This window comes from Sciurus vulgaris (assembly GCF_902686455.1).
Source record: "Sciurus vulgaris genome assembly, chromosome: 14".
NCBI lineage: Eukaryota > Metazoa > Chordata > Mammalia > Rodentia > Sciuridae > Sciurus > Sciurus vulgaris.
The window spans coordinates 30,655,781-30,672,028 of NC_136475.1; the positions used below are offsets into that span (position 1 = coordinate 30,655,781).

The window sequence follows — 16,248 nt, forward strand, 5'->3', positions numbered from 1 at the left end:
ATTGGGGGCTGCAGCTCACTGCCACTGCCCAGCATCATGAAAGAGTATTGTAGAACATTTTGTTAGCCTAAGGAAAAGATCAAAATTCAAAATTCAAATCAGTTTCTACTGAAAGACTCTGTTTTTGCACAATAGTAGAATCAGAAAATTCACCAAAACATTGTTAAATCAGGGATCATCTGTCTGTCCAGGGGACTTAGGGCCACTGAGTCAGCAATTCTGCAACAACAAAAATACCCTCTCAATATCCTCTTACACTGCTTTTAATTGTGCATCCATTTTCAGAAACTACTAAATGTTGCTGTTAGGCACTAATCATAGTTTGTAGATCTGATAACATTAAATAAACTTATGTTGATAAATCTGTGCCCTAATTCATGCAGGCAAAGTGCCAGTTTCCTATCTCCCACCCAACCAGTCACTTTAAGACATGGTGAAGGAAAGAAAAAAAGAAAGAAAGAAAAAGACATTGTGAAATTTGGTCCTACCAGCTTCAAAGAGACAATAGTGGTGAATCAAGGAAAGAGAGCAGCTCTCCAGAGTATCTGAATGGAAGTGCTGTTATGACTAGGAATTCTGAGAAGAATTCCTTACACATGCTAAGCACACACTCTATCACTGAACTCTATCCCCAGCCTGACACCAAGGAATTCTCAAAGCCTCCTGAGATTTGCATCACACTTTCAAAGTGTCTTTACCTTGATTCGGACATCTCCTGTAGTACATGGGGTCCAGTTTTCCTGCCCCAGCCTTCTCTTCTTCCACCTTCATGACTATAAAGTAAAAGAGGAACACAGCCTCAAAAATGTATGCAACAAAAAAGGGCAGGATTTCAAGGACAAATTGTTGAATCCTGTACTCAGAGTGGGAGACCTTAATGCACATGAAAAAAATTAAAGCAAAAGAAGAACCTCAAACTATGTATATATGTGTGTGTATATATAAATACACATATGTATATACATATATATATATATTTCCAACAAATAGAACATGTCTCTTTTTCAAGTAAAAATGGAGCATTTGCAAAGAGAGCACACATAGTAGGTCACAAAAAGCCTCAGTAAATTAAACATATTTCTATTATGTGTTACTAAAAATAATTTCTAGTCATGATTTGATAGGGAAACCACCATGGAAATTATTAAATATTTTGAACTCAATATTTTCAACTACTACATATCGAAATTTGTGGAATGCAGCACACTTAGAAGCAGTAAGAAAGAAGGAAAGGAGAGAAGGAGGGCGGAATGGAGGGTGAAAGAAGACAAGTAAGTAAATGTGCTAAGCATTCAACTAAAGAAGCCAGAAGAACAAGAACTAAAACTGAAAGTAGAAGAATGTAAATATAAACAATAAAAGCAGAAACAATAAAATAGAAAACGAGCATAGAGGTGCTTAATAAATCCAAGGACAATTATTTGGAAAGATTATTTAAAAGGCAAGTTATACAAGATGAATCAAGAAGGAAAGAGACTATTCACAAGTAAACAACATAAGGAATGAAAAAATGACATAACTGAAAATTTAGTAGAGAATTCAAAGATTGTAAGAGAATTCTATGAACAAATTTTATGTATATAAATTTTATAACTTAGATAAAATAGCTAGTGTTACTGTGCTAGGCTGTATTTTAAGTGCTTTGTGTTTATGACCTAACTCAATCTTCTCAACAATAACTAAGAGAAAAGTAACATTGTTATTATCATTTTCTCCCTTTTTTTATGGTCTCGGAAATCAAACCCAGGGCCTCACACATGCTAAGCAAGCACTCTACCATTGAATTATAATCCCAATTTGATTATTCCCATTTTATAGATGAGGAAACTGAGGAAAACAGTTTAAATTACTACACAGATGGAAAAACAGATTCAAACCCATATAGTTTTTTTCTGGAACTATAGCTTTTAGCCATAAGGTTAATAAAAGATACTTTACTATAAAAATAATAGAAATTTCAAAATGTACTTACAAAGAATGAGAAAACCTGAATCAACAGTAACTATTAATTATAAATTCAAAAGAGTAATCATAGTTTTTTCTACTTCTGTTATATTTGAAAATTGTTCTACAATGAAAAATAAATAAACACCAGGAACAGTGTTTTTTAAAACAGTTTTATCTGAACCTTCAGAGATTAGATAGCTTCTGCTTATGCAAAATGTTTCTTAAAAATAGAAAAGGAGGAAATCAGAGGCAGTAGGTCCATCTGAAGACCAGGATGTGCAGTGGGGCTGAAGAAAGGAGTTATTTGAGAATCTTCCTAAGAAGTTGATAAAATCCTCAAATCTCAGTGTGGTGGGACCCACCTATAATCCCAGCAACTCAGGAGGCTGAGGCAGGAGGACCCCAAGTTCGAGGCCAGCTTTAGCAATTTAGCAAGACCCTGTCACACACACAGAGACAAAAAAAAAAAAAAATTGAAAGGGCTAGAGATGTAGCTGCGTGGTAAAGCACTCCTGTGTTCAATCACTAATGGTGCAGGGGGAAAAAAATCTCAGATCTCTTCTAGGCTCCAGACTCTTTGAAGAGGGAGAGGCTAAATCTGAAGGTCCCTTGAGAGCTGAGGAGGAAAGGGGGTTAAGTAAAGACAGTTACTCCCTAGTTCTCTGGTTATCTGGTCCCTAGGAAATAAATTAAGCTTAGATCTTCCAGGAAGGAGACTAGAAGACTTACATATTCTAGATTTTGGGGACCTCTAACAAAATAGTGAGGGCTCCATCCAACTGCCCACTGTAAGCCCATCATTCAACAAGTTCAGCCTGTCCACATGGACTTGACAACTCCACTCCAAAATATGAGAAGGTAGACAAGAATCACCAGAATGACGGAGACCAAAACAGACAGGAAGGGCAAGTCCTAGGAGAAAAGAGTCATGGACCCATGGAAAACAAACAAAAAAAAAAACATTTAAAAAAAAAATATATATATAATTAACATTTCTAAGGAGACAAGAAAAAGGCATTGTACCTATGACAATAATAAAAGTAGAATGCTATAAATCTGGAACTTTCAAAGAATAGGAAGGACTACTTGGCAATTAAAAATGCTGTAAGAACCTGGGTGGTGGCATAGGCCTGTAATCCTAGCAGCTTGGGAGACTGAGGCAGGAGGATCATGAGTTCAAAGCCTCAGCAATGGCGAGGTTCTAAGCAACTCAGTGAGATCCTGTATCTAAATAAAACACAAAATAGGGCTTGGGATGTGACTCAGTGGTTGAGTGCCCCTCAGTTAATCCCTAGTACCCCCCCTCAAAATGCTAGAAGAAACATTTTAATAAAAGAGTACACAAAATTGAATGAATATGTCAGGTAAGAGAAAACAAATGCAAAGATATATTTATTTATTATGTATACATATTTTTTAAATGTAAGACTCCAAGTCATATCATGAAGTGTTATTACATCACAGATTAAGAGATCATACCAAAAAGTAAAATAAACAAAAACAAAAAAAGAGATCTTAAAAGCTTCCAGAAGAAAAGAAGTCACCTACAACAAACAAAAATAAGAATTGTCATTATCTCGATCACTACAGTGGAAGCTACAAGACAGTACCTCCAAATGTGAGAAAAAAAATTATTTCCAATCTAGAACTCCAGTCCCAATCAAGCTATCAATCAAATGCAAAAGTGGAATAAGGGCACCTTTCAGACATAAAAATGCCCTCAAGATTACTTATTGTGATTTTTTTTCCTCAGGAAATGATTGAAGGAAGAATCTCAGCAAGATGAAGGAGTACTAAGAAAGGAATACAGGATCTGGAAATGAAATTCACCACAAAACACTGGTTAAAGTAGCTGGGCACAGTGGCACGCACCTACAATCTCAGCAGCTCGTGAGGCTGAGGTAGGAGGATTGCAAGTTCAAAGCCAGCGTCAGCAATTTAGGAAGGTCCTAAGTAACTTAGACTGTGTCTCAAAAAAAAAAAAACATAAAAGGCTGGATATGTGGTTCAGTGTTTAAGCACCCCATGTCAATCCCGGTACCAAAAAAACAAAGAAAAAAAGGACTGTCAAGTGAAGTCCTAACAGAAGAATACACAGAGGCCCAGAAAACAATGAGGGTATCCTACAGCAGGCTTTGGACATGATGAATTCAAGAAAAAAATCTGGATCTGAAAAATTATCTTGATATATTTGGTTGATATATTTGAGAGTATATAAACAAATCTGAAAAGAGTTAGAAAAAGGGTAAGTAAAGATGACACCCTCTACTCAACTGTAATCAATATTTTTACAGTCCTAATAAATAAAAATAAATATTAATTTTACCAAAAATCATGATATTAGTAAGGTTTGTACCCACCAATATAACTACTAGGGCTGCTAATCTTGGCAATACTTATTCTTCATGGTCAGCTATCTACTCTGATTGGTCAGGGTCAATGTCATATTGATTATTAAATACTTTCAATATCACCACTGGATATAACTACTTTGAAGGATGGAGAGATAAGGGATGGTATAAGACAGCTATGGAGGAGGCTGTAAACTACCTGCCTGATAACCATCTCACTTTCTGCTCTGATTTGATTCAAGGAAGCCCTGTGACCAATAAAAAATAATCACTTCCCCAAGATGCCCTTTACCTGTTTCTGGTTAAAGAAATATCAGAAAGATCTGGGGAGAGTCCCTTCCTGAAAAGTAAGTCCCTTTGCTTTTCTTTCTTTCTTCCCAGAGAGCATTTATAGATTCGGCAAATAAAAATAGTTTGCCCAGTTGAAGTTGAATTTCAGATAAATGACAATTATGGTGTAAGTTATGTCCCATGCAATTTTTAGGATATAATTGTACTAAAAAAATTCATTGACAGCTGAAATTCAATTATAACTAGGCAAACTATATTTTATCTGGCAAACTATTCCTGGAGCTTACAGAATGAAGGTCATATGCTAACTATGAATTTAAAGGGAGGAAGGAGTCAAGGCCCTTAATGTCTTCATGCTACCAGTGTTGGATATCCTGTACTTCAACATCTTGTTATGAAGAACAAGGAAACCATTTACTTGTTTAAACTACTATAACTAGCTTTTGTTATTCAACCACATCTGAGTCATAATGTTAGGGGACAAATAGATGAGGATAGTGGAAACATAAGTTTAAGAGAAGAATTCTATAAAATGTGCCTACTTCGCTGACCCCTACATGCTTTCTTTGCCAAAAAGAAATTTGCCTGCAGCCCTGCCTGGCCTAAATGGACAGGATATGTCACATTCCTCAGCAAACTACCTGTTATCTTCAAGGAAATGCAAACATGAAATAGCATTGATAAGAGGAACCCACGTTACTTTGAAGGGAGAGACTTTTGTGATCCTTTGCACAGATCAGGTTCTGGAAGATAAGGATAGTTCCTCCTAACCATAAAGTCTGTAAGGCATGATTAAGTATCCAATTATTACCTGTCAGCATGGGCCAAGGTGACCTAGAGTTGCCATGGACAGTGGGACTGAAAGTCTCATGACACCTTGCTGTCAGTCAAAAGTCAAGAGGTGGACTGGGGAGGACTCAATGGAAACTTCTCTGGGATACCAATAAAACGGGAATGTAGGAGAGACATATCATCCCTCTCCTCTCTGCTGAGAACCCCCCACTCCTCTCCCTTGATAGTGTCCCCTTTCCCTTTTCCTAGCCCTTCAACAAATGCATGCCTACTTACTCCTGAGCAACATGTCTGAAATCTTTCTAATCTGGTCTCAAGAATTGGGGATTGAAGAGGGGGATTTCATGCTGCCTCAGTTTCTCAGAAGGCTCTAACTCTGTAACAGTATCACAAAGGACTCTGGGGTAATCAAGTTTTAAGTAGTCAAATAAGATGATATATTAGGGCATTCTGTAGTAATGAAAAAATGGAGAAAGGATAATTGGATGATCATCTAGAAATGTCTGCTACACTGCCAACATCCATTCCCCTTCTCCTCTTTCCTGTTTATAGAACTCCATTTGTTCAGGTAGAGGAGGAGGCCCTTGATTGCCAGTAGTCATTTTTCCCCAAACCCTAGGCAATGAATTACAATCTGTATAAACGATTCATGGAAATCTAGCTGCTCCTGGCCAGTCACTGGCCTTAGGAGTAGTCATGTGCTCCTTTTCTAGCCAAAGAGAGTTAAATGGAAGTCCCCTGGGTAGAGCTTCCAGGGCAAGTTTTTATTTCCCAATAAAAAGTGACAGACACATCTGTAATGCAGCTTATCCTTTACCCTCCTCTTTTCCTGCACAGATTTTGGACATAAGACTTTGAGATGGAGCAGAGCCATCTTGCAACAGTGATGGACAGATGTGAAGACCAAAGGCATAAAACAGATGGAGCAAACTTGGGGTGCTGATTCTGTCACTGCCCTCTGGACTACTTATTTCTAGGCTTCATGCTATGAGAGGAAAACCTAACCTTTATATTTACACTGTTAGCCAAGTTTTATGTTACTTTTAAAAAGTGAATGAACTAAACCTCCATATATCAACAGGCATAAATCTCAAAAACATAGTGATTTTCAATAACAAGTTTATAAAAGTTTCAAGAAAATACTATTTATATAAAATTTTAAAGCATGTAAAATAGTACCAATATCCCTTATTGTTACATTTACAAATAATGAAAGTATGAATCATGCAGAGGAACAATACATACTAGTTTCAGTTTACCTCTGGGAGAGATAAGGTTTAATTGTGCTGTTTTACCTATATCTTCCATGTTTTACATAGATAAATTATTGTTGTTGCTGTATAGATAATCAACAGAAAAGCTAAATAATTCCTTGTAGTTGTTTTTGGAAGTGGCACTTTGGAGTATGAGAAAAGCCAAGATGGAGTTCCCACTGCTTTTTATCATAAGCTCTTACATGTGTTATTAGTTTTTAAATTATAGCTTTAATTATTTTTTAAAATTTAAGGCAAATAATTTAATATGATATATCTGTTACCACTTTGTGTGATAATCATATCCTTGAAAATTCATGATTAAATCTACCTGTTCAAAGTGAATCATAGTTTTGTTTTTGTTGTGTTGCCCTGGGGCTTGAAACCCAGGGTCTTATACATGCTAGGCATGTGCTCTACCCCTGAAGCTACTTCCCCTAGCCCAGCAATTTGAGACAGTATTCCTCAAACTCAAGTGTACCTCAGAGTCACTTTAGGACTTGTTAAAATGCAGCTTGTCAACTCCACCCCCAGAATTTTAAATTTGGTAGATCTGGGATGTATGCTGAGAATTTGCATTTTCAACAAGTAGTTGTGGCTGTAGCTGCTGATCCAAGGGCATTTTATTTATTTATTTATTTTTCCTCGATGGACACAATACCTTTATTTTGTTTTTATTTTGTATTTTTTTATGTGGTCCTGGGGATCGAACCTAGTGCCTCACACGTGCAAGGCAAGTGCTCTACCATTTGAGCCCACAACCCCAGCACCTTAAAAATCACTATTTTTAAGGCAGTAACTCCTTATTTGTATTTTCTCTTTTTTTCATATTTTATCAGTGCATTATAGTTGTACATAATGGTAAGATTTGTTGTTACATATCTGCACATACACACAACATAACAACATACATTTGGCCAATAACATTCTCAGTATTTCTCCTTTCTTCCCCTCCTCCCTCCCCCTGGTCTCTTTCTTCTACTCTACAGATGTCCCTTTGATTTTCATGAGATCTTTTCCCCACCACCTTTCTTTCTCCTTTGTCCTCTCTAGCTTCCACATATGAGAGAACACATACCACCCTTGACCTTCAGAGTCTATTTGTATTTTCCATTAAATTGGGTCAATTTTTTTAATTGAGTTCTCATCCACCATGGTGTGAAGAGTACAAACAGCTGAGTAACAGACCCCCTTTCCATATAAAAGCACCAATAAGTGATTTAGTGGAGCTGACTCCATTTCTCCCAACTCTAATGAGAAAAGCCACATGACCCAGCCTGGTCAATCAAACACTCCCTCTTCCCAGCCACAGAGATGTGGGCCCATCAGAATTTCCAAGACATTTGTGCTTGATCCATCCCCAAACACTGCTCACTCTGGTGCTGCTAAACTGATAAACTGGGGGGGCTACTCTTGTGCCTGTCATATAGAGAGAAACATTCAAGAGAAGAAAATCAGAGAACTGATGACACGATGAATGCCAAAGTTAGTTAATCCTGAACTGACCTTATCAGTTGTGTTGAGCTGTTAAATTTACATTATTTTTTTCTCATGTTTGAATTGGGTTTCTGATATTTTAAACCAAGAATTCCTGACTAACACAAATGAAATAGTTTTCTAGCATGTTTAAAAATGTGACTTTCATATTTGAAGTACTATGGGTTTATCAGATTGGAAGACAGATAAAATTAATACAAATGCTGATACAGACACAAGCAGAAATGAGAACTCCACAAAACTGGAAGTATGCTGTATTAGTTTTTCGTCTTTATGACAAAATACCTGACAAGGCCAAACTTAGAGGAGGAAAACGTTTATTTTGTCTCACAGTTTCAGAGGTTCAGTCCATGGTTGGCTGATTCCATTGCTCTGGCCCAATGTGAGAGAGAATATCATGGCAGAAGGGTATGGGGAGGAGTGCTGCTCCACTCCTGGCAGCCAGGAAGCAGAGAGTATGGAAGGGGTCTGCGGAAAGCTGAGACTTTCCAGGGCACACACCCAGTGATGCACCTACTCCAGCTGCACCTGCCTACAGTTACCACCCAGTTAGTCATTCAGACTAGGGTGGACTGATCAGGTTATAGCTCCATATTCTAATCATTTCACCTCTGAATATTCCTGCATTAACACAGAACTTCTGGGAGACACCTCAATAGCCAAACCATAACATATAGAGATACGATGTTCAGGGTAGATGCATACCTCCCAGTTCAGGACCAGATGACACCATTGCCCCCTCATCTCCTCTATGCTGATTCCTATCTTCTTACAGCTTGAGAAAAGTTCCCTTCTAGAAATGTGCAGGAGCAGGAGAACCCAGGCTACCTCAGAGGAAGTCATCCATCTGAACCTGAGTGTTGGCCATATGGAAGATGTTTGGGTTTAGCTACTGTTCTGATTGGCAGCTGCACTGCTCACCATAAAGCCCTGACCTAACTTATGAAACAATTTCTATCCCTAACATTTCATATAATGTATATCAATCAAATGTTGGATATTTTTCTTTCATAATCTCATTTAATCTTTACTACAATTCAGTGAAACACATAATTTTCATCCCCATTTACAGATGAGGAAATGGAAACAAAGAGAATTAATTTGTCCTGGGTCTAGAGCCAGTCATGGGAGAACCAGGATTCAAATTGGAGTCTTGCTGATTCCCAAACTCAAGGAAGTAAGAGAGGAATGGAGGAAGGGACAGGAAGGAAATAAAAGGAAAGGAGGGAGGAAAAGAGGAGAAGAGAAGTGAAGATGTAAGACGTAGAGGATGACTAGTATAGGTTTCTGATGGCCTTTTGCTTCTGAGTTCCAGGCTTTTACTGAAGTCTGGCTGAATTCCTGTATATTAACCCCCCCCACCCCCTCATGGCCTTATAATAAGACCCTCTTTTCTTTCTGTTAACTTTAGTTGATTTGAGTTACTCTCACCCAAAAAGTGCTAACCAGCACAACCATCCACTATAATATGTTACCAAAGGAATTGTGGCAATGGCCCCAGCATGCAGCAAGTGGAAGAGCTTGTAAGAGCAGCTTTTTCTAAAACCAGTCCCTCCAGTGCCCACCTAGGTTACCATTATTGTCCAATCTATCTTCAGATTGTAGATCACCTTGGTCTTAAGCATAATTTTATAGTGAGGGATCAGACCAAATCTTTTTCTGTCCTGGTCATTCAGAGACCCCTTTCTATTTCACGGCCCTTACCACTAGCCTGGAATTAATTACATCTGGGATCCCAGATCCAATACCTAACAATCTAAAATGCTACTGACAAAATCAATACTCTAAGTCTGGAAGGCTAAGAACCAGAGTGCTACCCTGGCAAATAACACTGAAGGCACCCTATTCAAGTAGCAGCACAGCAAGGGGCTAATGATAACAGCTAGCCCAAATATGCACAGCACGATTTAGCCATCAAAACCATGGTGATGGAATTATCTGTCAGTTAAGCATCCACTCCCTCCCCATCCACAAGGACACATCAATTCAATCCAACAAATCCTTATATCCACTTTTTTCCAGACATTTGTTCTAGATGCTAGAAACAAACAGAACAAAACAGCTTACTTATGGGAATGAAGGGCAAAATATGGTAATAAATCCTCAAGATTAGACATCCATGTCTCTGAAAGAAAAATAACTGAAAAAAAGCTTGTGCCACATTCATTAATCAACCCTTTGAGAGCTCTTTCTTCCACTCTGTCTTTTAAAGCCATTTAACCTTAACATCTAAGAACTAGACTAGTCCACATGATACGTGGTGATTCCTTTTGATGGCCCAAAGTATTTCAGAAAAGTAACCACCCCCCCAGGGTTGACCTGGAATTATTTTGTGAATTGAATCAACAAGAATGACACAGAATCATGCTGGGCTTTAGGAAGGGAAGCTAAAAGCCAGGGAGACACCTCCTTCCAACTGTGGCTTGCCATTGCCTCAGGGCCTACAAAGCAAACACCCACGCATGCTCCCAGAGAGAAAAGACAAAAGCAAAATATCCACAAGCAAACTAGCAATAGTAACACCAGGTACCATATTCAAAACCTAGAAACAAAAACGTCTTATGAAATGAGGCTAGCCCCCATTCTGTTTCTATCCAGAGATATTATCTATTTATTTTATTTATTTTAACAGGTATAATCTATTTCTCCGTACTTCTTTGGGGAAGAAGTGAGTCTCAGACTTTTCGCCTACTTTGTAATCATTTCAACCAATCTCACACATTTGGCAAACACAATAGAAATTTACATGCCCAGAAGAGAAAGTTTCTCAGTTCCATCAGATGAGTACAATATAGAATTAATCCACCAGGCTGTCGGAGAGTATGAGTCTCCTGTCATTTCTGTTAATGTGGAATGAGAATTACATCCAAAACCAGTAAACTCAAGACACCAAGGTGACAAATACAGTATAAGTTTGAAAGGAGAGGCAAGTATCCAATGCTCATTTGAAGGATTTATCCAGCTTTCTTGGTATTATTCTCAGTGTGCGTGAAACTCACTCTCAAATACTCTGTTCATACTAGGAAGCACATTTTTGCCTCACCTACATGACTTCATCTACTCTCTGAAGTTTCAAGCTGCAAACTTACCTTCCTGTTCTAGTGTTGGAAACCAGGGTCCAAGTCCCAGGGAGGTCAGTCACTTGCTCTGTTCCTGTTGGGTGGCAGGAAGGGCTCTCTGTTATTCCCAGGCTGAACTGTATTTGGGGCATCGGAGATTGACTTCTGGGGCTCAGTGGTGGCACGCCATGTGACCAGGGTGGGGGAAGGGACGCTTCTGCAGGTCAGGGACGGTTGCCTGGTTGGCTGACAGAGCAGGGTAAGGCAGGGTCTGAGTAGAGTTATAGGCTGATGACGTTGCTCCAAATTTCTTCTTGGATTTTAATTTACAGATCTTTTTATGGCTGTGGTATATTCTGGCCTTAATTTTGAAATGCCAATTTATCCCTTTACATGGTTTTTATCCCAGATGTTTTTTTGTATTCCGCCTCAGAGGGATGTTAGAGCTGGAAAGAAAACTTGGAGATGATCTAGCTCTATTCCAAGGTTCGCCCAGTTTTATACTGGGGAAAACTGAGGCCAGAGAGGGCAACAACATTTCCAGGAGCCTACAGACAAGTGGGCCTGTTGCTACATACTGGGATGACCCCGGGGGACTTAAAAGTTACAGCTCATCTGAACATCTTCAAGATTTAGGTAGCTAGCACTTTAAGACTGCTGAGATGCTGGCAATGGATCCTATCAGGTATCTAGAAACCTACAGCTTAGGGCCTGACTTAGGAATTGAGGCACTGGTTAATGAGTTTGTATAAACACATATACCTACATTAAGGTATTACTATCTCAATCTTCATAAAATTCCTTAAGGTGATATTTTGGAGAGGTCAAATGACGCCAAAAACTAGAGATACCTTTGATCTCAAAGACACAAGACTTCTCTAGACTGAGCCATATGAGTAGCATTCTAGTTCACACCTGCCTCTCCACCCAAAGAGGATGACCACTGGCTGCTTACTGACAAATGGGGAGGTGGGAGTAATGATAAAGGAAGTGACAGAGGTGATGTCAATGGTAGAAGTAACAGGATGGTAGTGGAGGTGTAGATGGAGGTAATAGGGGTGGAATGGAGGTGTGCGGTGTAGATGGAGGTCAAGATGTAGATTGAGGAAGTGGGGGCAGTACTGGTATTGGAGAAAGGAGTTAGAAGTCCTTCTAAATAATGGGAGACTCGTATTATTTTGCTGATTACCCTGGATGGAGACCTGTAATTACACAAGTGAAATGATGGAGCTGAAGAAATAGCTCCTATTGGAGACAGGTCACCTAGCATGCGCAAGGTCGTGGTTCGAATCCCTGGCCCCTCAAGGGGTGGGGGGGAAACCACAAGTGAAATGATAAAACTTTGCCATTGTCTGGAGAACTTGATTTTGTTCCCAGAGCTGTGTGATCTTTGTGAAATCACTTCACCTCTCGGGGTCTCAGAGTCCTTATATCAGATTTTGCACTTATTAATTGGTGGTGTTTAGGGCGCAACCTATCTCTCTCCCTTCAAGCCTTTTTACCTTGCCCTGTAAATTAGGAGCTTTGTCTTTTCTGAAGTCTTAAGAAAAGCTAAACTCTCTTTTGTAACTCCTCACTCATTCCCCACTAGTTGGGGACGAGTAACTCATGTGCTTGGGGAATTTGGTAAAATACAGCAGGCCTGAGCCATAACACAGATTCCTCTGGGTTTCCTCCTCCTGGGAACTGCATGCTTCAGAGAAGGCCTGCATTTCCCTCCTCTTCTTCTTTTCACAGTAACCTTCCCAGGGAACGTTCTTGTCTTGCCGGACAGGGAATTCTTCCATTTCTGGGTAGATAAGTTTGATTCCATGAGAAAAGAATTAGGAGGCCTGATTGTACATCTAAACAACCTTCTCCAATCAGCTCTGTCATAAATCTATTTCAAGTTCTAGCTGTTGGTTAGAACTTATTTCTCCTTCGATCATAAGAACAGAGAGGACTTGGAGAAGTCCCATACTGTGGAATTAGAGAAAAAGCCTGTACGGAGTGGACTGGACTCAATGATCTCTTGAGTTTCCTTCAAGCTCTAAAATCCTATGATTCTGTAAGTCTAAGTGGATTAGGCTCTGGAGCAGAACAACCATATATTGATGGAGGTGGGTCAGATGTTGGGACGCTTATGAACAATTTCTTAATCTCTGACTCCCTTCTTCCCTGCTTGTCAACCCAAGAAAGACCTCTAATCTTCAAACACCTTCCCCTTCTCCCTCTATGCCAGCCCCATATGACTTCAGACCTGGACTTCATGACAGATCCCTTTCTTTCCTCCCTCAATGATACTCTTAGTGTATTATTCCTGCCCTGCCAACTCTTGGGTTAAATCAGCCCATCCATCAACCTTCTCTTCCTGTGCTAAGCTCTCTTTCATTTCTTCATTTCTGGAGAAACCCAGTCTTCAGTGTGAGAGAACACAGCAACGCCACCAATACACAGAGTGGCAGAGTGTGTGTGTGTGTGTGTGTGTGTGTGTGTGTGTGTGTGTTGGAGGAAGGGTGAGGTGGGGAGAGAGGGGAGAGAGAGTTCTAGTCCCATGATGCCAATGTCCAACTCATCCCCTGCCCCTCCTCATGGTTTAGCTTGTGAGACCCCCTGCAAAAAAAAATGTTGAGAGAAGATCTGGCCACCCCTTTTCTCTCCTCTCCCTGCCTTCTGGCCTCCTTCCAGTTACTGCCAAGAAGGCTAGTGCACCAACTGCTATTTTAATATAGTAAATGTTTGGGGGTACTTCAATCCTTCTCATCAACAGAATGGTAACAGCTGAGACTCCTGCACTAGCTGGGGAAAGGGGAAGATGGGCCCAGTGGTTCTCCACCAGAGGTGTTTTCCTCCTGGAGATAGCTGGCTACATTGAGACACTGGAGAGGAGGGTCCCTACCAAAGGGAGGGTACTACTGGCCCATAGTACAGATAGGCCAAGGTTGCTGCCAACATCCTACAATTCACAGGCCAGCCCTCACAACACAGAATTAGCCCCAGGGGTCAAGAAAGCCTGGATTAGACCACTCAGGATCCTCTAGCTCTGGGCTCTAACCCAGGCAATGGAAAATTCAATATGGGCCCACTTCGGTCTTCAGGACTCTACCAGAAGGGGAAGCCAAAGGTTCTTAACATTTGTAGCATTTGACCTCTGTACCTCTGTTTCCTTTGGAGACAGGGCAAACCTGTTCATAGGGACAGATTTCCTTTCCATCTCCTGGCCCACATCCACCTGAATCCTACCAGGGTTTGGGCATCCAACAGGGTTTGGGCAGTTTTGGTAAGGACTCTGGCATGGGGCAAAGTTCCACGAAGACAGAAAAACTTTCTACCCTTGTCAGTGTGACTAAGGAGTCATTTTGGGGACCCTGGCAGGCTTTTTCTAGAACTTTAACTACAAGAAGTTCCCCCTAAGCTGGACATGGACTCACTCCAGTGTGTGTAATCTTTGGCTTCCAGATTGTTAGTGCCAAGCTTTGGCAGGTGGTACAATAACTGGCTGCCCCAGATCTTGTCAGCTTTAGCTGCTTTGAACAGTATCCAGGTTGAGCAGGGGACATACTGTGATGGTATCAGAACTCCATGGGAAGGCAGAAAAAGATGAGAGATATCTTAAAGAGAAGCTGGGAAACCTTAAGAGGACATGCCAGGTTAAGCTCTGGATGGGTGCTCCGCCTCCTCTCAGATTGCTGCTGTGTTCTGTGGTTTCAGCTCACCCTGCATCAACCCTTGTCTTGATGCTCCTTCAACACCCCAAACTCATTCTCACCTCAGAATCTTTGCACTCACTCCTTCTCCAACTTGCTCCCTCATGTGTTCGACTATCTGGACAAATGCCATCTACCTAAGAATACCTTTCCTGACAGCATAACTGAAATTCTCCTCTCTGTCCTTAACTCTACTTTATTTGGACATATAGCACTTCTATCCAAACCCACATATGTGTCTGTTTTTTTGTTTTAACTTGTCTGGTTTTTTTGTTCGTTTGTTTGTTTGGTTGGCTTTGTGGTACTGAGGATTGAACTCAGAGTGCTCTACCACTCAGCTACATCCCTAGCCAATTTTACTTTTATTTTGAGACAAGAGTCTTGCTAAGTTGCTGAGACTGGTCTCGAACTTGAGATACTCCTGCCTCAGTCTCCTGAATTTTGGGGATTGCAGGTATGAACCACCTGGCTTTAGTTATTTTTTATTTATTTGTTGTCTGTTCCTCTAATAGGGAAGGGAATTTATTTTGTTCATGGATGTATTTCTGATACCTAGAATAAAACCTGGCTCAATTGGTTGGGTTCAAACTCTAGCTCTACAACCTGTGGAACCTTGGGCAAGTTATTTTTTGTTTGGTTGGTTTTTGATTTTTGCTTAAATTTCCCTCAACTGAAAAAAATGGGACTAATAATCATATCTACCACTGTCTGATTGAATTAATGTATGTGAAATCTTAGATCGGTATCTGGCCCACAGGGAATAATTACAATTAACTAGTAACATTATTACACTGATTACACTCTCAGGAGTTGACAACATGTGTATTCCGAGGAGGTGGGGTGTGGGGATGAGTGGTATTTAGCAGTTTGCAGGAGTAAAGCAGACTTTGTTGCTTCTCTGGGAACCAATATCCCCTGCAAGCCCTGAACCAAGGTCCTGTTCTCTCCTCTTGCTTGCTCTCTGCTGCCCCCTTGAGGTCTGAAACTGAGGCAGCAAGTCAACTGTGTTAAGAGACACAGGATTTATAGATTTTCACAGAGAAAACTCAGGTTTTGCTGGATGACATTCCCTCTATTAAGCAAGCCCGACACTCCAGGTGGCAAGCTTGGTTCTTGGCAAAGCTGCCACTGAAGCCATCATTTGGCAAACCAAATGGAAAACACTAAGACCACAGAGTTGCTGCAAGTACCTGGGAACCCTTCTCAGACATCCCCAAAATGAATCCAAAGCAGGCAGGCTGCTAGGGCTGGCCACTTCCCCCATCATTCAGGCTGTACTTCCTGAGCTAGGGGACAAGGCTGTGGTCACCTTGGCCAACTTGAGCCACCCTGGAAAGCTGCTTCTCACCCTGTGCCTCACATCCTGTCAGGG

The 16,248-nt window shown here is 40.4% G+C and overlaps 1 protein-coding gene across 4 annotated transcripts in view; it reads right to left on the reverse strand.

The window, feature by feature from the left end:
• The window catches only part of SLC4A5 (solute carrier family 4 member 5), a 122,565-nt gene that overhangs the window by 93,003 nt on the left and 13,314 nt on the right, over positions 1-16,248 (reverse strand). For all 4 annotated transcript variants that reach the window (XM_079111527.1, XM_079111526.1, XM_079111529.1 and 1 more), the window contains one exon: positions 699-773. In XM_079111527.1, coding sequence (XP_078967653.1) covers positions 699-773 — 75 coding nt within the window. The remainder of the gene's footprint in view (positions 1-698; positions 774-16,248) is intronic.